We start from the raw sequence: 26,532 nt of genomic DNA, 5'->3' as shown, positions 1-26,532 counted from the left end.
GAGCCACCAAGGCCTGATAAAGTAATCATGGCCAAAGGATGAAGGAGCCATGCCTTTTTTTAAAATTATTAATTCAGTAGTTTATCAGTGAAAAGATTGAGAAACTCTGGTGTGCAAGGTGACCCAACCATATAGGCATTCTTTTTTTTCTAAGTAGCTTGTTGCTAAGACAGAGAGAAAGATATATATATATATATATATATATATATATATACACACATATGTATGTATATATGTATACACACATACACACACACACACACACACACACACACAGAGGAGGGAAGGAAGGAAACCAAAATTGTAGGATGGACATGTTAACCTACAATGCTCAGAAAAAGTCCAATAATTAGAATAATCAGATATCCCTGTGGTTAGATAAGGAAATTGAGTCACTATGAGAGGTTATGCTTAATATGAAAGAGCTAGTAAGTACAAGTGTTGGTATTTGAAGTTGGGAAGCTTGGCCCCACAGCCTATGGAGTGAGGGATGATAGGCATTAGCTTGTTCTTTAGAATAGTGGCTCTTATACCAATGAGTGTGTACCTCAGGAGATGTTCTAAGCCATTCGTGGGTCAGAGAGAGGAAATCCATATATATTTGTATTTATTTTCTCCTTCATTGTCGAAGTGCTATGTTTTATATATAAAAAGATCATGAATATTTAGTCACTTGGTTGGTCAGTTTTTGCATCTTGATGTAATTTTCTTGATGACTGGCTGATAAATTTACAGACCATGGTACCTAGTTTCACTAAACCAGATCTCACAAATTCCACGCTGAAGGTAATAATAATGCACCTTTAAGCAAACCACAAGAAAATGGTAGAGCTGATGCTTCAGCCAATGGAAGTCTGTCAAAAAATTAGAAATTATTATGATGATTGTTTAAAGTACAGATTTCTATTTATAACTGCTAATGGTAATCTGCCTTGAAATGTTTATCAGTAAGAGTATAAACCCATTGTTTTTACTCTTTTTTTAATTTTGGTACTGGGCATTGAACTCGGACCTTGCACTTGTGAGGCAGGTGGTGGAACCACTGAGCTAAATCCCGGCCCCCATTGTTTATAGTCTTGATTGTTTTTTCAGGACACTTAAATGTTAAGTGTATAGACCAGGAAGATGGACCTCTGTGATTTGAAAGTAAGATTATAACTTAATATTAAGTGAAAGAAGTCAAACAAAAGGGGACATACCGTATGATTCCATTTACATGAACTATCCAGTTGACAAATCCATACTAACAGAACATAGATTAATGGTTGCCAGGATTAAGGGTAGGGGAAATGAGGAGTGACTGATAATGGATGCAAAGTTTCTTTTTAGAAAAAAATGGCAACAGTTGCATACTCTGTGAAAGTACTAAAAAACACTGATCTATTCACTTTAAAAGGGTAAAATTTTTGGTATGTGAATTATACCTCAAATGTTATAATATTTTGATAAAATTAAAATTATTTTAAAACACCATGTTTATATAATCTTATAAAATTCTTATTTTCTATCACTCTTATGCATACTACTAGAGTGATATAGTGCTGCATGTATTTAAGTCTACATATTTGGGGCAGATGAGTTTTAAGCCCTTACTTTGTCTTCCCTTCACCTTCTTTTTGCTAATAAATTTACACACTTACAAAAAGTTTGGAGATTGTTGCTTTAGGGTTACAAAGAAAAGAAGACATGTATAGATTCTCTTTAAAAACAATGCTTCATTTTAAGTACACAAGGAAATAATGAAAGGACAGGACATTGTCTTTTTAGTTGTAATATATATATTTTTTAATCATTTTTTATTTTTTATTATAATCTTTTAATTTCTTTTTTATTTTTTTGTATTAAATTCTTTTATTGGTACATTGTAGGTATACAACACAATTACATTTCTCATTGAGAATTGTACCTTTATATAATGCCTCTTGGTTCTTGTTTTTTCCCCATTCCTAGCCCTCCCTTCGCCCCCTCCACCCTTCCCTATTTACAAAGACTTTACTTCCATTTTTTCCATTTCTCATCAGTTTTTCCTTTCCCTTCTTTCCTTTCCCCTGCCCCTCCCACTACCCCTACCCCTTTGGACCTTTTCTTCCTATTTTACATTATCGATTATTCATTCTAATCATTGGTACATTTTAGGAATACAATATAATGACATTCATGATTGGAAATTTGCACCCTTACATAGTCTCTCTTGGTTCTTATTTTTCACCCTTGCCCAGCCCTCCCTTCAACCCCTCCAGTGCTCCCTATTTACAAAGATTTTGTTCCTATTTTTCCATTTTCTCATATTAATCCCATTCCCTTCTATCCTTTCCCCTAGCCCTCCCACTTGCTTCCCCTTTGCCCCTTTTCTTCCTATTTCACATTACCTATTATACATTTAGTCCTTATTTACACTTTCAGTTTCTCACACCAGAGAAACTATTCCTAGATACATATGAATTGCCAAAGTTGAACGAAGAAGACCTAAAAATTCTGAACAACCCAATATCAACCAATGAAATTGAAGTTGTAATATATTTTTTTGAGATTGGGATCTACATCAAGCCTAGTGGAAGAGCAGAAGACATTGCATAGTGTTGTTACAGATAAGTTCTGAGATAAAGGGCATTATTCAGCTTCTCTTTATTGAGAATGTTTACTTCCCAGGGGAATGTGAATCAAGTTGCCTTGGTTTTTCACCATCCAATGTGGAAAATTTCTTTTTAATATTGTTTCATGCTAAGCCAAGTTATGGTTAGTGTTATTCTTGCTCAGTTTGGCCAATACAAGATTGCATTTGACTTATTGTTCACTATTCAAATCAATTGTGATCCAGGCAACCTGAGGATTTCTTTTGAGACATATGGCAGGACCTTAGAGCTTGAAGGACTATTTTACCACTGTAGTATGGAAAACATGGCAACAGTATAATGATATAGAAAAAACATATTCTTTGCAGCCACACAACCTTTAGCTGAAACCATTCACTGTGAGACCTTGGATAGACCCATTATCAGGGAGTCTCTGTTTTTTTCCAAGTAAAATGAGATTAATGATACCTACTTTGTATGTGAGGATTAAAAGGGATAAAATATATGAAGTGTCTGGCAGAGAAGCTGTCACTCAGGTGATCTTCAACACCCCCCTTTTTGTTTGGTAGAGGAATTGTAATAGATGGGGAAAATCATGGATCCTTCTGTTTCTAATTTTTTTAAGTTCCTCAAGAGTTAAAGAAACCATTTAAAAATCTACCACAATGTAGGTATTTTTCACTTCTCCCATTTGTAAATTAGGAATAATATAATTTTAAATATTATGGTAGAGTAAAAGGGCAATTGTAAATGAGTAATTGCCTTATGGTGTCATAATGTGATGGGTTCATTGCTCTTTTAGTTTTTGAATTTGCTACACCAATTTTATAGGAAGTGTTGCCATGAGAAACTTAATTACAAGTTTGTATTGCTGGTTTTTATTTTTACTATTTTTTTCTTCCTCCTTTTCCCGCTGGAACCTGTTACTGGTTTTTAAATGAATGATTTTTTTTGCTGTGATTAAAAAGGTATACTTTTTTCTAAATTCTAAGCTTTTTCTGAAAACGGTATATTGAATGATCTAAATGTATAGTGAGCTATAGTAAATATTTGAGATTTTGTTGAGTATAGCAACAAAGGCCAAAGTTTCAAATTATTTCTTCTAAAAGTGAAAAATAATTACTGACTGCTACAAGTTGACCAGAAGTTGCGGTAATTGTCAAGGAAAATGATATTATAATAGAATGATGTATTATTTTCTTGCAGGTTTTATTGAAAACTACTGCTGGAGATATTGACATAGAGTTGTGGTCAAAAGAAGCTCCTAAAGCTTGCAGAAATTTCATCCAGCTGTGTTTGGAAGGTATTGTTTGTTTGTTTGATTATGGTGCTGGGGATTAAACCTAGGACCTCACACATAATATGGAAGTGCTCTGCCACTAAGCTACATCACCATCCCTTCTTAAATTTTGTTTTCAGCCATGGTCTCACTAAATTGCCTATGCATCCAAACTTGTGATTCTCCTGCTTCACCCACCTGAATAATTGGGATTACAAGTATGCACTGCAGCATCTAGCCTATATAGTTTTAACAGAGAAATTTTTCTCAACAAATAACACTTTGATCAGTTTTGGTCTCCTTTGTTAACTTCCACTTCTTTCTTGCATTTTTAAAATTTAAGTACTCCCTAAGATTACCTCTTATTCTCCATTATCTTCACTTTTCTATTGTTACTTCCATCCAAATGACTGTCATATTGGGAACTCCATTCACTTCTTCACTTCTTAGCACTAATTTATCTTATTGCTTAGTGGACTTTTCTACTGAAAATTACTATTGTTGGCTGCAACCAAACCAGTGTGAAACTAAATTTACCAGTTTCTTTTTTCCCTACACTGCCTTTATTTTCACCTACATGACTGTAATTGCTTCTTATCTGGTCTTCCTCTCTTTCATCTTAGTTTCTTTTCCCTCTATCCATTTGATATTTGAATCCTCAGGCAGCTTAGCTTCCTAGCTTTCCAACTTTCTCTTTCTATCTCTCTCTCTCTCTCTCTCTCTCTCTCTCTCTCTCTCTCTCTCTCTCTCTCTCTCTCCCTCTCCCCGTTATTGGGAATCAAACTCAGGGCCTCGCACTTGCTAGGCAGGCACTGTGCTGCTGAGCTATATCACTGGCCCTCCAACTTTATTTCTCATCTCACTAAGCATATAGTTTCAGTTGATTATTACCTTTAGTTTCTGAGCATTTCCTTTGCACTTCCACTTCCACACATATCCTCAAACTAGTTCTCCTTTTTTACTGGAATGTTTTCTCTTACTTTTTTTTATTTAAGTCCACCAAATTTTTAATGTCTGTTTAAAATTCCAGTTTCTTAGCTGGGCGTGGTGGCACACACCTGTAGTCCCATCACTTGGAGGTTGAGACAGGAGGATTGCCATGAGTTTGAGGCCAGCCTGTTTACATAGTGAGTTCAAGGCCAGCTTGAACTACGTAGCAAGATCCTGTCTTAAAAAGAAAAATTCTGGTTTCTTAACAGAACCTTTCATTTAGTATTCACTGATGGTATTATCAATATCTCTAGTTGATTTTTTTAGATTTGAGTCAAAGTAACAATTTTTCTGTTTAAAAATGGCAGAATTTTCCATGCACTTGGTGTTTTTGTTTGTTTCTGAAATTCTTTTATGGAACTAGACCTTCTAACCCTTTTTAGAGTTTTTGTTGGCTTCTCAGATACATTCCATGTGGTTTTTAATAGCAAATATTGTCCTCCTCATTGATAGCATTGTCTTGGTAAGTTATACCTTATTTTTAGAGACAAACAACATTATTCAAGTATTGAAAAGCAGTGTTTTGGATCATAAGCAAATCCAGTAGTATGGTATAGCTAGAGCTCTCCAAATAGATAAGTAGTCAAATAGATAGCTACCAAGGAAGGATTTAAGGATGAAATTCGGAGGGTGGAGAAGAAGACATCTGCAAAGAACATTGTTAATAACTGCTCTGGCAGGCAGGAAGGAAATAGAGTCAGATAGGTGGTTTAGTTAGGGAGGACTCAAATAACTGTTAACAAGGCTAAGAAACACAGGCACAGAAAAATCAGACTTGTTTCTGGTAAGAAGTTTTAAAGAATCAAAAGCTCAAATTTTATAACAGGGGAGTGAAATTATAAAAACATTAGAAAGGATGAGTAGTAAATTGCAATCCATGACCAGGTGAATGGAAAAAACAGATAGATCTGGGTATAATACAACAATGAAGAAAAAATGAGGTTCTTATGTTGGATGAGGAAGAAAATTACAACAACAAAAAATTATTCTTTAGTTTATAAGAATACAAGGAGAAAGAAAAAAGAATAGAAGAATGATAACCAAAGCAATTCTCAGATTGAACAAGTATGAGATTGAATTATTATTGGAAAGGCTAACAAAAAGACTGAGAAGACTGATTTAAAGGAAGATAGTTCTGAAAGAGTAAAGTGAAAGTTTTAAAGATGTAATTCAAAGGCTGGGGGTATAGCTCAGTAGTAGAGCATTGTCCTAGGATGTGTCAGGCCCTGGGTTCAATCCCTAGCACTACAAAGAAAAAAAAAGTATAATTCAAAGAATCTCATTTTAATTCTTTGATTTTATGATTTAAACAAGTTCTAATGTTACTAGTTCTTATAACACTCATGTCAATATAACAGCAACAAAGCATAGTTTCCACAGTTTAAAAACCAATGAATGAACTCACGGCAAAGTGGGAACACAGCCTCAGATATGGCCCTCAACTAAAATAGTATTCACAGTTAAAGGGAAGTTTGTAGCCTTTATGAAACCAAAATAACTACAGTTATATAGACTTAATCTTGGATTTTAGGTCTTTGTAGTATAGTTAAGTGAACATTTAAAGTAAAGGGAAAATTTTTTTAAATGATCAGATTAAAAAGTAGGGTAAAAATTTATCCTATAAGGGAAAGAAAGAAAGCTTGTTAGCTTTGATAATTTCGTTAGTTTCTCCAAATTGTGAGGAAGGAATAAAATTGATTTATGCAAATATTCACCTCTTTACCATATTTTATTTTGGCATTTTCTCTTCATGATTGGTTCTTCATTAGTTACCTTTTATCTCCTACCTCCTTTAACAACAGTTTATTAATTCTGTAGAAAAAGTGATACACACACATACGTATGAGTATGCCACGGGTTAAAATAATTCTTACGAGACTGAAATATTTGTTTAACAAAACACCAGAGCGGCTGAAGTAAAGAGGGCAAACTGATCACAAAGTGAGCTTCAATAAAAATTATTAATGGAAATTCATGAAATTAAATACAAGATCTTAGAAAAAGAAACACATACAGCTGATTTTAAAATATAAAGTCCTATATGAACTTGAGCTAGAAATATGTAATTAGTCAAAATATATCACAATATCCTTACATTGTATAGCTAGAAATAAAAATGTAATGAGAAACTAGAATCACAGCAGTCAAATAGAATTTTGTTTTCATATCTGAGATACATTTAAATTTTTTTCAGTAGTGGAGAACATTCAGAAGGGTACTGTAAAAGTGCATAATGAAATAATAAAAGATTCTTCAGAATACTCATATGAGGATGATGCATAAAGATTTAAGAAGAAAATAAACATTGCAAACAGCAAAATCTAATACGGCACATACATAGTATGCTATAAAGAAATATAAATTGCTCAAAAGCAATTATTAATAGAGAACAAACAAGTAGAAATAATAGATACTGAAAATTTGTGGAAATTGGAAATTCTAGCCATAGTAAAACACAAAATTATGATGTGAAGACTGTAGAAATGTCATACTCATTTATGTATACAGTGTTACAATTATTTTATGCATCTATTAATCTATGCATTATGATCGAGAAAATTATAAAGAAAACCTTAAAATAAAAAAGGTGACATCAAAAAAGACTAAATGGAAAGTAGGGGGGAAAAGAATAGAATGGTATAATTTTATTTATTTATTTATTTATTTATTTTGGTACCAGAGATCGAACTCGGGTCCTTGTGCTTGCGCAGCAGGCGGCGAAACCACTGAGCTAAATCCCTGGCCCAAGAATGGTATAATTTTAAAAATTAGAAACAAAGTAGTAAAGACCTCTTTCATGTCTCCTGTCTCTCACATGTAATATATATCTGAGTGTGTTAAATTCTTCTTTCAAAATACTTTAACTTGAGACAATAATCTCTTTTCTCTTTCTCCAATTTGTCTCCTTGCAATCCATTCTCTATGCTGGGAGTTTGAGTAACCTTTTGAAAAAGTTAATCTGATCATGTCAGTTGATTGCACATTATGAGTCCACAGGAATATTTTAACTTATGATATACAGGTGAATTTTATATTCAAATTTGAATATAACTTTTAGAACTTATAGAAGTTGAGTGATAATTTTAAAGTTTGATCTTACATTTGTGTTCAATGTGAAAATTTTTAAATGATCTTATTTAATCTTTAGATCTTAATTTTAATTTTAGATCTTGTTTAATTTTAGAACAATACTGTGAGTTGATTTATATTATTAGTTTTATAGTGAGAAAATTGAGTTTAATATTGTACATTTACCAAAAGGCAAGGCCACAACTCCTGGATGTTAAATACTATGTTAGTCTATGAAGTGGTTACTTAGGATTTAGGAGAGATACTTTTAGACTTCTTGATGTGTACAGTTTCTATGTTTAACCACAGGGAACTTGTTTGACCTGAGAAGCTCTGTTGAACATGGCCCAATAGTTTTTCATTGTAAGGAGGGATTTTTTTTTTTTTTTAAGAATCAGCTGATATTCCTTTCTACTTCTTTCAGTGTACTCTGTACTACATACAGTTTGTAGATTACAGCTTACATTTTTTAAAAATACACACTTCATACCTAGTTATATCATGAAAGTATAGTTATGAAGTACCTGCAAGCCATTATAATAGGTACTTTTTGAATTAAGTCAGTAATTCTGTCAGTACAATGCCTGTACCACAGTAGATACTGATGTATATTTTTCATTGAATGAGTTAGGTTGTATTCAATTGCAAGTAATACAAGACTCAACTCAAGAAAATTTGAATAGTAAAGACATTTATCATCCTATATGACAAGGAATCTAGAGTTAGATAGTTCTGAGGTTTGGAGACGTCTTGGAGAACTCTTCTTTCTCCATAAATTGCAACTCCCAACATGTGATTGAATCCTGAGTATATTTGATACTTAATTGGTTCTATTGCTTCTATAATTGCTTGTTTTCGTCTGTTTTTACAATGATGATTATAGCTTTTGCTTATTTAGCACTTGCTTCTAAGCAAAGTATATACTCTACATATATTTTTCTCTTGTACTTACCTAATGTAAGTGCAAAAATAACTTCAGTGAGATAAAATAATTTCTTTCCTTTTACCTAAAGGAATTTTTAAAAAATTGGGATGAACTTTATGCAACATAAAACTATCATTTTAAAGTATTCAGTTTAGTGCTGCATATTTAGTAAACTCACTATATTGCAATGAACATTTATGAACAAGTATTTATTTGAGTTTTCAATTCTTTTGGATATCTACAGCTAGAAATAGAATTGCTGGATCATCTGATAATTCTGTGTTTGACTTTGTACACCATTTTACAAACCCATTAATGATATATGAGAGTTTCAGTTTCTCATCCTCCCACCAACACTTGTTAAGGTTTTTTTATTTTATAATAACCATCTTAGTGGGTGTAAAGTTGTATCTCACTGTGGTTTTGATTTGGATTTCCTTAATGTCTAATGATGTTGAACATCTTTTCTTATAAAAGTTGGTCATTATTTGTTACTTCTTAATATAAACACTTTCATTCAGTCAAACCCTAATTGACTCTCCCTTACCAAATTCTTTACTTGTGCTTTGCCTTACTGAAATTAACTTCTTTATCCTTTATTCTATTTCCCTAGTGATTCTAGCTTCCAGACATTAAGCACTATAGTCACATATGGTCTCTCCTGTAGGTTTGTGACTTTAAAATTTATATTTTTATATATATATATATATTTATTTTACTAAACCAACTGAAAGTCTTTTAATTGTTACATATTAGTTATACAGAATAATGAGATTCATTTTGGTATATTGGCACATGCATATAACATATTTTGATTAATTTCATTCCATTTACCCACCCCCTATTATCTCAAACTACAAGTCTTTAATTTGACTCAAGTGCTTGAATAGATTATATTAATTATTTGATTTATCCCTCAAGTTTCTTGAGATTGCATTAGTGGTGCTAAACTTATAAATAATAAGTAATTTTGATATAGGTTCATATGTTGTTTGCATATTAATAAATTAATTTTCTATGGGGAGAAGGAAAAAAATAGGAAATAAGATATCCTATCCCAGGATTTCTCAGCCTCAGCATTATTGACTTTTAGACTGGTTATTCTTTTCTGTGGAAACTGTCCTGTGCTTTATAGAATATTTAGTAGTATTCTGGGCCTCTACCCACTAGATCCTAGTAGTGTGCCCCAGTTGTGATAAACAAAAATATTTGGGAGAATACTGAAGATTAAAAAAAAGCTGCCATCATCATTTATGTAGAAATGTGTACCATTTGAAAAGTAAATTTATTTTTTAAGAAATAGAGAAGGAAGGGTTTTTGTTTGGAAGCCTATTTAATATTCTGGAAAATAAATCTTGTGACTCTAATTTTATATTAATTCTGTTAACTATAGATACACTTAATTTTATAAATTGATAAATTATTCTTTATCTTTTCAGCTTATTATGACAACACCATTTTTCACAGAGTTGTTCCTGGTTTTATAGTCCAAGGGGGAGACCCTACTGGCACAGGGACTGGTGGGGAATCAATATATGGAGCCCCATTTAAGGTAAGACTAAATAATGACAGTTATATTATAAATCAACATAGACTCCTTAATAGAAAATGATTGTGCCCCACAAGATGAAAAAAATTCGTATTAGTATTCAAAACCAGTTATCTGTCACATATTTAGGATTACACAGACATAAGAGCAATACTTACCCTATCAAGCATTCTTTCTAAGTTGTCGTATCTCAGGCTGGGGATTTAGCTCAGTGGTGCCACACCAGCCTTGCAAGTGCAAAGTCTTGAGTTCAATCCCTGGTACCAAAAAAAAAGCCCTAAGTTGTCTTATCTTAAGCTTTTATGTTAGATTGAATTCAAGTGGAGGTGAAGGTGGTAGTAAAGAACATGTGATTTAGAAAAAAAAAAAAACCACATAGCAAATTTCCCAATACCTGATCTGTCTAACTTTGCAGCTCTATAAATGTAAAACATTTTTAGAACACTATATATGTTATTTTATTTTAAAACAATTAATTTAAAAATCATATGGAATCTATAGTAGTCTGCTTGGTCTGCTATAACCAAATATGTAAAACCACAGACAGCGTGGTTTAAGTAGGAATTTATTTCTGATAGTTCTGGAGGCTGGGAAGTCTGAGGTCAGGATGTCTACTATTTTGATTCCTGATGAGGTCTATCTTCCTGGCTTGCAGATGACTGTCTTCCTTTTAAATGAACATGAGCCCTATTGGATTAAGACCCTACTTTATTACTTTGTCTTACCTTTATCAGCTTTATTCTTCCTCACAGTCCAAATACATTGATATTGTGAGTTAGGGCATAAAAATTTTGAGAAAATACAATTCAATCCCCCATAGCAGAATTTACTCAAAATTACACATAATAGATCTCTTTAGTACAAAATGCATGTAACAGTGGGAAACCACAAAGGGAATTGAAGAAAGAAGCAATATCAAAAATATGAGGAAAAGGTGTAAGAGTCAAGAATAGGTCAGTGATTTCTTACCTGCCAACACAGATTTAGGAAAAAAGTTAATATCATAGTTAAGAAATTAGGTGGTGCATGCCTGTAATCCCAAAACTATGATAGGCTGAGCCAGGAGGATTTTAAGTTTGAACCCATCCTGCAGCAAATTAATGACTGACTTAGTGAGGCCTTATCTCTAAATTTAGAATGTATTTTTTTTATTTTTAAAAAGTATGTGTGAGGGATGAGGTGCTGGGAATCTAGCTCAATGTGAAGGCCCTGGATTCAGTCTCTGGTACTGAAAAAATAAAAGAGCAACAACAGTGGTTTCAAGTAGAAGCTAAAAGTTGTGTTTATTATTAGTCCAATTGTACCAATACTAGGTTCTTTGAGTATCAGTAGTTCTTAAAATAGGGGAGTTTGGGAAAACTTTGTATTTATTATGATGGCTTAGATCTGGGTCACAGTGTAATTCTTGAGAAAAATATATGAATGTCAGTGTTTCCTTTAATTTCCAGATGATAATAGCATTAGAAAATGTGAAATTTTTTTAAAAAAAACCGTAGACATCATTGTTATAGCATTTTAAATATTAACAAGGAGAGATGTCTCATTTTAGAGCTTCCAGCTCATAGGAGGCATTCCTTTATTCCATTATTTGGTGCCACGGAATAGCTCTTTATGGCACTTCTCTCCTAACTTGAGATTTTGCTTTATTATTTTCAGGTAATACAGTTATCCTGTTAAGTTTTTCAGTTAGGTCATTTTTAACACAGAATACAGAATTATAATCTATTGAGTTCAGATCTTTTAAGAATTATTTACCAAGGATATATAATTATATAACATGGCAACATTATAAATGGATTCCAGTGTCAGGTTTGGATGTTTTGTTAACTAGTAGACTAAGGAATTGGTTAAGCACCCGTATCAAAACATGAAGCTCATCTTAGAAAGGCTTGCACCTGCTCTTTTGAAAATTGGCAGATGGGACAGGTGCCAGTTTAGAAAAGATTCAACTTTAGGGCTTTAAAAAACAGTAAAATTACATGGATACAATCATAGTAGATTCTTTGAATTTAAAAACAAAAGGAAATACTTCATTTCATGACATTTAGAATGAGGTAGGAAGGGTCATTCGTTGAAAACTTGAATCAAAAATGGAATTTCTTAGAGAAATACTAAAAAGTTTTAAAAGTTTAAATGACTTTAATGGATGAGAATAGGGAGGTGAGTCTTAGAAATCTATTGCCCTTTGAATTCTTCCTGTGTGTAAGTAGGCAGCTTTCCATAAAGTAGGCTGCCTGAATTCATTGCTGAGTTTATTTTTTTCATATACTCAGCTCATAAATAGAAGTTTAAGAACATTGAACAAATAGTAAATATTATATTTATTTATACTTGAAAATCGGTTAAAATAAACTGCAGGATTTTTGATTAGCAATTAAGTGGAAACTCGCTGGTCAGCTGCATAAATGACTGAACATGAAGGATCTTACAACTGAGGACAATCACTAAATAACTTTTTGTGCTTCAGGATGAATTTCACTCGCGGTTGCGTTTTAATCGGAGAGGACTGGTTGCCATGGCAAATGCTGGTCCTCATGATAATGGCAGCCAGTTTTTCTTTACCCTTGGTCGAGCAGATGAACTTAACAATAAGCATACCATCTTTGGAAAGGTTAGTATCCACTTTTCTTAAATGTATGGTTTGGTTTTTGGTTTTATGTTATTCCCCAGGCTTGTATGATATATGTGAGCAAGTATGTTAAGACCCGTCTTCATAAAAATTCTCCCTATATTTACTTATTATTTTCAAAAATAATGGAATATACTGCATTCCTTTTATAATAAACTATGAAGGACCAACTAAATTCTTTATTGTGTTTCACATTAGTCATTTGTTATGACTTTAATGTTTCCCTTCTTTAAAAGTCTACTGTGGAGTGGTATTAGCTACTATGCCACTCAGCTAATGTTGTCTTTACATTATCAGAAGGATACTTAGATCGTAATGTTTACCAGCTTAAAGTTTAGTAATGATGAATTCTCTTAACTTTAAAGTAGAAGCTGTGTTGACAAAAAATTTCTATTAGAAATGTTACTTTGAATAGTATCTATTTAATCCTTTTCACATTTAATGTCCTAACAAAGAATGTTCTTTCTATAGCATCTTCAACAAATCCTTTTACAAAGGGATTCTGAAGGTGTTTTTCTTTCACTTTTCTCCCTTTTCTTAAATATATTCCTGTAAGTTTTAATTCTTTAACCTAATAGACATCTCGAGCTTATCAGTTCCCTCTGCTGGCTCAGTAAGAATTGTTTTCTCATAGGCAAAATTGGATTTTGTGAAGATGAGAGGGGAGAAACAAACAGTATAATTGAAAATTTATAGTACTATGAACTGTTTTTAAATCTTGAGAAATGCTGAATTAACAGTCACAGTAAAACCATGAAATATAATGTTGTTTTTTAATTCTTAACAACATGGAAATAGCATTAGCATATTCTTTCAAGCTACTCCCAACACAGGCTTTCTTATGACCATGGATTTTTTCCTATTACTTTTGCATAATAAGAGTGTATAATAAATGATACTTAAGTTTCCTTTCTACACCACTTTTACAATTGATTTCATATAACTTGCACATGAGACATAACACATAACTGAGAGTTCATAAGTTAGAAAAGCTACCACTCTTAGTTCTAGAACTTCCTTGAGCCTGTTTTCTTATCTGTCTAAGGAAAATAATGATAGTTCTTACTTTTAGGGTATTTGTGTGGGTTAAATAAAATAATATCTGCAAAGCACTTATCACATTGTTATTATTTGCTTAACCTATTTTACTCTTAAGTCTAAATTTGTTTATGATGTTTGAATGAAAATTTGTCAGTTAGGAGGTTATTTGGCATTATATTTTTGTTTTTAGTAAAAACTACTATTAAGTATATATTGAAAATTTCCCAAAAAGTTTATTGATAGATTGAACTTATCTGTGCTTTTCCCCCTTAAAATAAAGTTGCTTTATTTGCATTATCTAATGGGTATATTCTTATGCAATAATATAAAATTCCCTATTAATTATTTTAAAAATATTTTGAAAGCCCTTTACTAATTTGAAGGTTGAATATAAGATTTTACAATTATATTTTATATTTTTATTGATAGGTTACAGGGGATACAATATATAACATGCTGCGACTGACAGAAGTAGACATTGGTGATGAAGAAAGACCAAGAAATCCACACAAAATCAAAAGTTGTGAGGTAGAAACATGATTATTATGAGATACAAGGTTTAAATTGTCATTTAAGAGAAATTGATTATTCATCTATTTAAACTATTAAAGGTTATACTATATTAATAATACCACTCATATTTATGTATTCAGACACAACTTGTAATGAAGAATTTTTTTAATTAAAAGTTTTGAACTTTTACTTTAGGTGAAAATCCAGTAAATGAAAAGCCCAACTCATGATGAAAAGTTAAAGCAATTAGGTTTATTTAGCCCAAAGAAGTGACTTATGGGTAATTTAAGAGCTATTCTTTATTGAGGAAGGAATGTCCTTAAGAACCAAAACATATTTTGGAATCAAAACATCTCAGTTTGTATCATTTAAAATTTCCTAAATATTTTTCCCTCTTGTAAAATTGGGATGGTGTAGTATCCTTTATGTAATAGCATGTAAGATTCTTAGGAGGCCCCAAAGTAAATGAAAGCACTTTGTACAATATTATGTGTCACTATGCTAAGTATTTATGTGGGGAAAAATATAGGCACGTCTGTCAGTCCAATTAAATATTAGTTTTAACTTTTGTGAAATTTAAAACATGTGAAATTTAAAATATTTTCAAACTATTTTTTTTGTAGGTCCTGTTTAACCCTTTCGATGACATCATTCCAAGGGAAATTAAAAAGCCCAAAAAAGAGAAACCAGAAGAAGAAGTAAAGAAATTGAAACCCAAAGGCACAAAGTAATCATAGTATAAAGATTTTTCTTCAATTTGAAAAAATGACAATAATTTATTTAGTTTATTTTACTTCCTTTTGTAATAATTGTTTACTAGCAAGGGGAAGGCCAGTTGAACAATTGGAATATTGGAGACACTGGAATTCTGAATGTGTGATTTTTTTTTAAAATGAGCATTTATGGGCCAGGGATTTAGCTCAGTGATTCTGCCACTTGCCTCACAAGCACAAGGACCCAAGTTCAATCCCCGGTACCAAAAAAAAAAAAAAAAAGAGCATTTATATTTAAGTACATTATATAACCTTAGCTAAAAATTTGTCACCTCAGATGTCCATATGAAATGTGTTAATATTTTATATTCATTGTATCAACTATTTAAATGTTGAGAAACTTGTTTTTTGCTTGTTTTTAAATTAATATATGCTTACTCAGTATAAAGAATTTTGAAAGTAGAGAACAGTATAAAGAATAATTTTAACATGCTTACTGTGTGATTTCTTAATTTTTTTAGCCTTTTTACTTATTTTTTGGTGCTATGAAAAATAACCTTATAAATATTTTTAAAATAAAGCTGTTTCATTCAATATTCTGGAATATCTCTTCATAGTTTTCCAAAAAATGGGAATTAAAAAAAAAATAAATTTCACCATTTTGTGACAATATTCTTTACATTATTAACATAATATGTTTTATTAAAGTGAATGGTTCAAAGTTAGATTTCAGCTTACTCCTGTACTGAATTGTACCATCCTTTTTAGGGATTTTTATTGTACTTATAAATGTTAGAGTAAGGCTTTTCTAAGTGGAATCATGCAAAATCCACTTAAAAAGAAGCAAAATTTATTAATATTTCCAAGCTTCAGTTGCCTTATGTAAAATGGAGGTTTTAATAAGTACAATACCTGATTGGTATCAAGATTAAATGAGATGCCTTGTAATGTGGATATTTATCACATATTAGCTTCTTCCCTTGATATTTTTTAAAATAAGTAAATTTAATTGTTTTTGTATATTATCAAATATAGCCAGACACTTAACAAATGGTTGATGGTTCGTAGCAAAATACAGTAACTTCTTATATACCTATATATTTAAATTTTTCTTTTTTTCTTTGACTCATTTATTTTGACTCATTTATCTGTAGATGAAAGATAACTGTCACTATTTACAGTATTTCATAACTGTAGTGAAAAATTAGAGGAGACAAACTTATTTTTTTCCCTCATAGGCTTTTTTATTTTTTGGTCTGACAACTTTGTATTTTTTATTCTAAAATAATAAGATATATTTTGACAAACACTAGATTAATTTATTCCCCATCTGGAGTGCTCTTGGGGCTATATATTTATTAGTTTTTCAGAAATCTCCCTTTTGTTACTAGTATTGACAAATATCAAAAGCTTAATTATTTTTGTCATGCTTGACTCAGTACATTTAATGGTAATGCTCAGGATGGATATTGATCATATTTTAGTAGTGATCTGAGGCTTTAAAGCCTTTATTAAAAATTATAGATCTTACTGTACTTCTGCTGGAAACTAATATTTTTTCTTTAATCAGAATATATTCTTGTAAATTAAATTTTATGATTTGAAAACAATATATTTGAGTTTCACTTAACCCAAATTTCAAAATTTTATTCTTTTTCCTTTTTCTTTTTTGTCCTTCATGTCTTTGTTTGTTTGTTTGTTTCTTTTGACTAGAAATTTTAGTTTACTTTCATTTGGAGAAGAAGCTGAGGAGGAAGAAGAAGAAGTAAATCGAGTTAGTCAGGTAATCTCTCATTTGCCTCTTTTCTGAATTATAAGAGATTCAGGTATACTTCTTACTCATTTTATATCTCCTATTCCTGCTATACCTGGAATAGCACATTCTGTGTGGTACACACTCAGTGAGTGGCATTAAATTTCTTTGTAAAGTGATTTGAGGTCAGTAATATTTACAACTTCTAAGTTGATTTGCCCTCTTCAAATTATTGAATTCTTTATTGTTTAATATTGGTGTTTTGTTGTATATTGTTTGGTTTATTGAGACAGGGTCTTGCTATGTAGTTCAGGCTGGCCTTGAACTCACTGTGTAGCCCAGGCTGGCCTTGAACTTGCAGTAATCATCCTGCTTCAGCCTCTTGAGTGTTGGGATTTATAGGCATGTGCCACTGTGGCACCATATCTGACAAATCTTTGCATTTTTTTCTGTCAGAAAAACTAGACTTAAAAGTCTTTCTGAATGGTTCAACTTTATGATTCACATTTTAATTGATATTTGTTTATTTGGTTTGCTAGATGATGATTATTATTTCCATTATTATAAGCAATCACAGACCAAAGCTCTTATATTCATCTTATTGTTATTTATGTGTAGTATTTTTGCTTAATTCTCATCATCACAGCCCTTTGAAATGGGTGTTAATGTTATCATATTTCTTGGGAATAAATTCAAGTATAGATAGGTTATAATTTGCTCATAATCACATACCTTGTAAATAGCTATAGCTGGAACTTGAACCCATGTCTAAAACCGTTGTCTTTTGGTAGTACATTTTGCTCCTGCATTTCACTCCACCAGTCCTTTCTGTAGGCCTCTATGTAGTTTTCTTTTTGTTGTTGTTGTTAAATTCTTTTATTGGTACATTTTAGGTATACGAAACAATTACATTTCTCATTGGGAATTGTACCTTTACATAATGCATCTTGGTTCTTATTTTTTCCCCATTCCTAGCCCTCCCTTCACCCCCTCCACCCTTCCCTATTTACAAAGACTTTATTTCCATTTCTTCCATTTCTCAGCATTTTTCCTTTCCCTTCTTTCCTTTCCCCTGCCCCTCCCACTACCCCTACCCTTTGGACCTTTTCTTCCTATTTTGCATTATCGATTATTCATTCTAATCATTGGTACATTTTAGGTATACAATAGAATGACATTCATCATTGGAAATTTGCACCTTTACATAGTCTCTCTTGGTTCTTATTTTTCACCCTTGCCCAGCCCTCCCTTCAACTCCTCCATTCCTCCCTATTTACAAAGATTTTGTTCCTATTTTTCCATTTTCTCATATTAATCCCATTCCCTTCTATCCTTTCCCCTATCCCTCCCACTTCCTTCCCCTTTGCCCCTTTTCTTCCTATTTCACATTATCTATTATACATTTTAGTCCTTATTTACACTTTCAGTTTCTCACACCAGAGAAACTATTTGGTATTTATACATGTGTGTCCTATTTATTTCACTGAAGAGTATTGCCTCAATGTGCATCCACTTAGCTATAAATGTCTCTAATTTCTCATTTTTTTATTGCTGAGTAGTACTCCATTTTATTAAAAAAACACATTTTCTTTATCCAGTCTCTAGTTGATGGGCAGGCATTTGGGCTGTTTCCAAGTTTTAGCTATCACAAACTGTGCTGCTATGAACATGGGTGCACATATATCATTGTGGTATGATTCTTTTAATTCTTTTGGGAAGATCCCCAGCAGTGGAATAGCGGGATCAAATGGGATTTCCAGTCCTAGTTCTTTGAGGTATCTCCATATTGATTTCCACAGTGGTTGCACCAGTCTACACTCCCACCAGCAGTGCAGAAGGGTTCCTTTTTCCCCACAGCCCTGTTAGCATTTGTTATTCGTTGATTTCATGATAGCAGCCATTCTTTCTGGAGTGAGTGGAATCTCAGTGTTGTTTTCATTTGCATCTCTCAAATGACCAGTGATGTTGAACATTTTTTCATGTATTTATTTGTTATTTCTACTTCTTTGTCTGAGAAATGTCTGTTCATTTTAGATGCCCATTTTCAGATTGGGTCTTTAAATTTGGGAGGTCTGACCTTTTTAAGTTCTTTATAGATTCGAGATAGTAGACCTTTGTCTGAGGAGAAGCAGGTGAAGATTTTTTTCCCACATTGTAGGTTGTCTCTTCACACTGTTGGTGGTTTCTCTTGCTGTGCAGAAGCTTTTTAATAAGAAGAGATCCCACTTGTTGATTGTTTGTGCTAGTTCACGGGCAACTGAGGTTTTGTTCATAAAATCTTTTCCTACACCGATGTCTTCAGGAGTTCTACCTAACCTCTGTTCCAACTGGTTCAGAGTTTCTATTTTAATATTTAGATCTTTAATCCATTTTGATTTTAGTTTAGTGCATGGTGAGAGATACAGGTCTAGTTTTAATCTTTGGCAAGTTGAAGCCCAATTTTTCCAGCACCATTTATTAAAGAGGCTATCTTTCCTCCAGTGAGGGTGTTTGGCTCCTTTATTGAAGATGAGATGGCTGAGTGTGTCTGGCATTGTTTCTGCATCTTCTAATCTGTTCCACTGGTCCTCAAGTCTGTTTCTTTGCCAGTACCATGCTGTTTTTATCACAGTAGCTTTGTAGTATAGTTGCAGGTTGGGGATTGTGATACCCCCTGCCATGTCTCTGTTACCTAGAATTGATTTTGCTATTCTGGGTCTTTTGTTCCAAATGAATTTTTGGATTGTTTTCTCAAGGTCCATGAAGTATGCTGCTGGTATCTCAATTGAAATTGCATTAAGTCTATATAGCAGATTTGGAAGTATGGCCATTTTCACTATATTAATCCTTCCTACCCAGGAGCAGGGGATGTCTGTCCATCTTCTGATATCACCTTCAATCTCTCTTTTCAGAGTGCTATAGTTTTCAGAGAAGAGGTCTTTGATTTCTTTTGTTAGGATGATTCCTAGGTATTTCAGGTTTTTGGATGCTATTGTGAAAGGAATTATTTTCCCTATTTCTCTCTCAGTGAGTCTGTCATTGGTGTAGAGGAAAGCTATTGATTTTTGTGTGTTGACCTTGTAACCAGCTACTTGACTGAATTTGGTTATTAAGTCTAGAAGACTTTTGGAGGAGTTCTTGGGGTCTTCCATATACAGTATCACGTCATCTGCAAATAATGACAATTTGACTTGTTCATTTCCTGTCTTTATTCCTTTTATTTCTTTCTCTTGTCTAATTGCCATGGGTAATGTTTCCAGAACTATATTGAACAAGAGTGGTGATAGTGGACATCCTTGTCTTGTTCCTGATTTTAGTGTGAAGGATTTCAGTTTTTGACCATTTAGTGTGATATTGGCTGTTGGTTTTTCATAGATGGCTTTTATCAGTTTGAGGTAGAGACCATCTATTCCAATTTTTTGTAGGGTTTTTATCATAAATGCATGTTGGATTTTGTCAAATGCTTTTTCTGTGTCTATGGAGATAATCATATGGTTTTTGTCTTTGGCTGTATTGATATAGTGTATTACATTGCTTGATTTGTGTCTATTGAACCATCCCTGCATCCCTGGAATGAATCCCACTTGATCAGGGTGTATGATCTTCTTGATGATCTTCTGCATTTTATTTGCCAGTATCTTAAAGGATTTTTGCATCGATGTTCATTAGTGAGATTGGCCTATAGTTCTCTTTTTCAGTTGGGTCTTTCTCTGCTTTGGGGATCAGGAATGAATTGCTTGCTTCCAGGAATGAATTTGGGAGTATTGCTTCCCTTTCAATTTCACTGAAGAGTTTCAACAGTAGTGGCAGTAGCTCCTCTCTAAATATCTTGTAGAAAGCCATCAGGACCCAGGCTTTTCCTAGTTGTTAAGTTTTTAATTACATTTTCAATTTCATTGGTTGATATTGGGTTGTTAGAATTTTTAGGTGTTCTTCATTCAACTTTGGTAATTCATATGTATCTAGGAATCTGTCCATTTCTTCTGTGTTGTCCATCTTATTGGCGTGTAGGTTCTGGAAGTAGGTATTGATGATCCTCTGGATTTCTGCTGGGTCTGTTGTCATTTCACCCTTTTCATTCCTAATTGCATGGATTTGGGCCTTTTCTTTCCTTTTTCTGACAAGGTTGGCTAAAGGTTTGTCAATTTTGTTGATTCTTTCGAAGAACCAACTCTTGGCTTCATTGATTTTTTGTATTGTTCTCTTAGTCTCCATTGCATTGATTTCTCCTCTGATCTTTATAATTTCCTCCCTTGTATGAGCTTTGAGGTTGTCCTGCTCTTCTTTTTCTAGAAGCTTGAGGTTCAGCATCAGGTTGCTTAATTGGGCTCGTTCTGTTTTCCTAATATGCGTATTCACTGCTATGAATTTCCCTTGTAAGACTGCTTTCATTGTGTCCCATAGATTCTGGTATGTTGTATTGTCATTGTCATTTAATTGAAGGAACTGTCTGATTTCTTCTTTAATTTCCTCTGTGACCCATTGGTTATTCAGAAGTGTGTTGTTCAATTTCCACATGTTTATGAAATTTTTCCAGTTTCTTTTGCTATGGATCTCCAATTTCATCGCACTATGGTCTGATAATATACAGGAGATAACTTCAGTTCCTTTGCACTTACTTAAACATGTTCTATGTGTGAGTATGTGGTCTGTTTTGGAGAATGACCCATGTGCAGCTGAAAAGAATGTGTATTCTGATTTTGTGGGGTGGAACACTCTGTAAACATCTGTTAAGTTCATTTGTTCAAGAGTTCGATTGAGTTCTAATGTTTCAGTACTTATTTTTAGTCTAGTTGATCTATCTATTTGTGACAGTGGGGTGTTGTGGCCCCCCACTACAATTGTATTAGTGCATATATGACTTTTCATGTCCATTAGTATTAGTTTTATATAGTTGGGCGCACTAGTGCTTGGTACATAGATATTTATGATTGTCATCTCTTCCTCTTGGATTCTTCCCTTTACAAGGATGTAGTGTCCTTCTTCATCTCTCTTCATCAGTGTTGGTTTGAAATCTACTTGATCTGCAAAAAGGATAGCTACTCCTGCTTTTTTTCGGGTTCCTGTCACATGGAGTATTGTTTTCCACCCTTTAACTTTCAGTCTATGAGTTTCCTTTTGAATTAAGTGTGTTTTTTGTATGCAGCATATTGTTGGATTTTGCTTCTTGACCCATTCTGCCAGTCTATTTCTTTTGATTGGTGAATTGAGACCATTAATGTTGATGGTTATAACTGAAATGTATTGACTTATCATTGCCATGACTTTTTCTTTTTGTTGGGTTCTCCCCCTTTACATTTAATTTCTTGTCATGCCAGATGGGTTCATTCTGCTTTGCTTCCTGGGGTTGTGATCCTCCATGTCTGGAGGATCTGTGGGACACAGTGAAAGCAGTCTTAGGAGGGAAATTCATAGCAGCGAATACGCATATTAGGAAAACAGAACGAGCCCAATTAAACAACCTGATGCTGAACCTCAGACTTCTTGAAAAAGAAGAGCAATGTCTGTTCCTAGGATATTGTGTAAAATTCTTTGGAGTGCTGATTTGGTATTCACAAAGTTCCTAATGTGCTGTTTGTCATGAAAGTATCTTATTTCTCCATCAATTTTGAAAGATAGTTTTGCAGGGTACATCAATCTGGGTTGGAGGCTTTTTTCTTTTAGGGCTTGGAATATGTCATTCCAAGCTCTTCTTGCCTTGATGGTTTGTGTTGAGAAGTCTGCTGTGATTCTGATGGGCTTTCCTTTGTATATGATTTGTTTCTTTTCTCTGACTGCTTGGAGAACTTTGTTCTTCTGTTGTGTTTCTGGAATCTTAACAATTATATGCCTATGTGTAGATTTTTTTTGATCAAGGCTATTTGGAGTCCTATATGCCTCACTTATCTGTATGTCAAACTCTTTTCCCCTGCTTGGGAAGTTTTCTGCCATTATTTCTGTGAAGAGATTTTTTATGTCATCTCCACTCTCTCTTGTTTCTTCATTAAGCCCAATCAGTCTTATGTTATTCTTCTTTGCATCATCTAGCAGCTGCTAGATGTTCCCTTATAATTTTGAAGCAAGTTTTCTTTTCCTGGTCACTAATTGCAATCTTATCTTCTATATCTGAAATTCTGTCCTCACATTGGCTCATTCTGCTGTGTAGACTTTCAGTGGAGTTTTTCATGTCCTGGAAATCTATTTGCATCTGTTTTATGGATTCCATTTGTTTCTTATGTTGGGATTCCATCATGTTCCTGAGCTCCTCTCTAGATTTATTAATCATGTCTTGCACTAGGGGCACAATTTCTCCTGTTATCTGAGAAATTATTTCTGATTTCATTTTTTCCAGATCCCCTTTTGTTGCCAGTTCGGTGGGTCGAGGTGCTTGAGTATCAGAGTGTTCCATCTCATTTCCCTTTGGGGTTGCCGTAGGTGATCTGGAAGTTTGTTTTTGAGACTTATTTACGTGTTTTCTCATTTCTACTGGGGCGGGGGTCTGTTAGCGCCTGCATGGATTACCTCCTCTGAGTTGGATGAGGTGGGACAGAAGGCGGCCCAAATGCCCTTTCCTGTGGGCTGGGTGCAGTGGGAGGGATGGTGGCCAGGAAGCCCCTTCCTCTGGACCAGGAGCAGTAGGAAAGTGGCTCAGAAGCCCCTACTTCTGGCCCATGAGCGGCGGCAGGGATGGTGGCCCAGAAGCCCTTTTCTCTGGGCTGGGAGCAGCGGGAGGAATGGTGGCCAGGAAGCCCCTTCCTCTGGAGCAGGAGCAGTGGGAAGGCTCAGAAGCCCCTACCTCTGGGCCAGGAGCAGCAGGACCCAGTACCGTGGTCTGGTGGTCTGGTGTCCTCTACGTCTTTGTAGTGTGGAGCCAGGTGGCTGTACAGAGGAGCGGGGTTGGGGGGTGTCCAGTGGGTTGCTGCCGGGGCGTGGGCTGATTCGGCATGTTCCGTGCGACTCGCAGCCTCAGTAGGGCATCTGCAGACCTGCCTGTCTTCTATGTAGTTTTCTTCAGTTTTATTTTCATTACAAAACTCTGGTGAAATGTATACTATATACATTTCCATATAGTAATGTATAGTATATGCATAGTAATGTATAGTATATATATAGTATACATATACATAGTACATATATGCACATATATATGTATTATATATTATATAATATAATATCTATGTATAATATACATAATACATATACATAATGTATATACATAGTAATGTATAGTATATACATTTCCAACATTGCCATTGTTGGGAGCAAATTCTGGCTTTTGTACTCCAAAAATATGATCTTCAGGGGTTTTTACTTCACAAAGTTCTGCTGTGCATTCTTTGCTTGAAAACTAGTGAGTACTGAAAGCTAAATGATTAAGTTCAAAATTTCTGTTTCATTAAAACTTAATAACTTACCCTTCCCTTAGTTGCTTGACACATTCAATTTTTTTTTTTCATTTTTAATATTTATTGAGTATTTATAAAAAGCATCAAAACTTTCAACCTCGACTTTTTTGGTATACAAAGGCAAAAAAAGTACAACAGAAATAAATTCCTATATGAACTACAATGAAAATACCAATAGCACTCTACAAAAAAGTAATCTTTACTTATCATCCCTAAGAAAACATGGTATCAATAAAATAAAATATCAAATATGTAATGAGTGCTTAGAACAGACATCCACATTTTCACATCAACTGCGTGCTTGCCTACAAAACCTATAAGATAATGTCAGGAATAAAAACCTAGGTGAACTAAAATGAAACTGCCAATAGAAATAATCTTTGCTTCAATCGTCACACCCAAGGCAGTCTTCACACATGAAAACTGCGTGTTCCATATGTAAGTATCACAGAGAGCACGTATGTTCTGGTTTCCTGTCCCTTTTTGTAGGGCTTAGTCGACATCTTTTTGGCTTTCCTGTTGTCATAGCAGGTCTTTGAGATGCTCTGCCTGCCTGCTCACCTGTCAGCTCACCAGTGGGCTCCACAAATTTTTGCATAATTCCCTGAGCAGAAATATTTTGTTTTCTCTCTGATGTAATTGATCTCTTATGAGTTCCAGTCCCAATCCTCTAAGAAAATTTTTTCATTGTATTTTCCCTTGTTATTTTCCTTGTAAACTATCAAACTATTTATAGCACATGTTTAGGATCAAGTATAACAAAACCATTGGCAAATGCTTTGTGTTTCAAGTGACATCATAGTTCCTGCATAACTCATCAACAACATCTACTTTACCTTTAGTTTTGTTATAGAAAGTTTCCATCTCAGGCTTCTGTTTTGTCAAGGTTTCCCTATCAGTATTTCCAGCATGATGCAATGTTGACATCATCGGCACCAGTTTTGTTTTGGTTTGGTTTTTGGCATATACAAAAGCCAATGTAAATCTTTCTGAAATTCAAAGATTGTACTATATGATTCTTTGTTTTGAAATTGCACATTTCACTTGGAATTTCTGCTTTATTCCTGCATACAGTTCCTGTGCTGTTAACTTGTGTTCTGTTAGCAAATGAAACATGTATTGGAAACTGGTAAACCAATTGTTGAATGTCACATTCCGATTAGCTTGGGAGATGGGAGCAACAAGTCTGTTCACAACATCATTTGGTTTATAACTATATGAATAAGAACCTCATGGCTGAGTTCTAGGATAAATTTCTAAACTGAAAGCATAGTAATTCTTCACATCTGCAAGGGCATAAATTATTATGCCATATTTTGACCCATTGTTTTTCCATAACAGTCTTTTACATTCCTGTGATTACCATGAGAAGTCCCTGCTATGTACAGCAGTCTTATGAATGCTTTCAGTTCAGGTAGTGAGGGGTCATAATAAAAACATTTTTGAATATGGCTATTGGTGCATACAGAATGTTATTATACTTGTATTTCAGCCTTTGTGTATTTCACATCTTATAGCATTTCATCTGTTACAATTTCCAACATTGAATAGTGTTAGCATTCTGTCCAATAGGTTTCACCCCCGCCAAGATCCTTACTATATTTTCAGACCTTGTTTTAAAATTGGATTGTTCCATTTGGTTGCATGACCATTTTGCAACATTTCAACTAGTCAGATTCGCACTTGCATTGCTGTTCTCTTCATCATCTGAATCAAGGAGGTTTGCATTCCCTGTGTCTGTGTCAGTCGATTCTTGCTCCACTTCATTGACACAGGAACTTAGGCTCACACAGCCAACATCAAAGTCATCGTCATCGTCGTCGTCGTCGTCGTCGTCGTCGTCGTCATCAACACCACTCTTCTGTCATCCTGGCCCTCTGGGAGGCTGAGGCAGGAGGGTCACAAGGCCACATAGTGACTTAGGAAGACCCCGCTTCAAGGTGATGAAAACAAGGCTGAGGCTGCAGCTGAGGGCAAAGGCCATGGGTTCGATGCCCAGTGCCGCGCATGCGTGCAACACACACACGGAAACAGAAGGTGTGGAACAAGCGGCAAGACACAGACCCGCACGGTGGCCAGCGATGGCTGGGTCGCAGGTCCGAGCAGCGTCACGATCACGTGCGGCTTCGCAGCT

At 34.1% G+C, this 26,532-nt stretch overlaps 1 protein-coding gene across 2 annotated transcripts in view; it reads left to right on the top strand.

The window, feature by feature from the left end:
* The window catches only part of Cwc27 (CWC27 spliceosome associated cyclophilin), a 203,285-nt gene that overhangs the window by 3,909 nt on the left and 172,844 nt on the right, over positions 1 to 26,532 (top strand). For both annotated transcript variants that reach the window (XM_004862876.3, XM_021242987.2), the window contains exons 2-7: positions 3,780 to 3,876; positions 10,276 to 10,388; positions 12,853 to 12,996; positions 14,485 to 14,583; positions 15,192 to 15,295; positions 16,995 to 17,064. In XM_004862876.3, the coding sequence (XP_004862933.1) occupies positions 3,780 to 3,876; positions 10,276 to 10,388; positions 12,853 to 12,996; positions 14,485 to 14,583; positions 15,192 to 15,295; positions 16,995 to 17,064 (627 nt within the window). The remainder of the gene's footprint in view (positions 1 to 3,779; positions 3,877 to 10,275; positions 10,389 to 12,852; positions 12,997 to 14,484; positions 14,584 to 15,191; positions 15,296 to 16,994; positions 17,065 to 26,532) is intronic.

Source organism: Heterocephalus glaber, unplaced genomic scaffold (assembly GCF_053883595.1).
Source record: "Heterocephalus glaber isolate CG9 unplaced genomic scaffold, H.glaber_assembly_v1.0 deba00001543, whole genome shotgun sequence".
NCBI classification, from domain to species: Eukaryota; Metazoa; Chordata; class Mammalia; order Rodentia; family Bathyergidae; genus Heterocephalus; species Heterocephalus glaber.
Note: the sequence above shows the minus strand (reverse complement) of the source record. Positions and strands in the feature narration are given on the sequence as shown.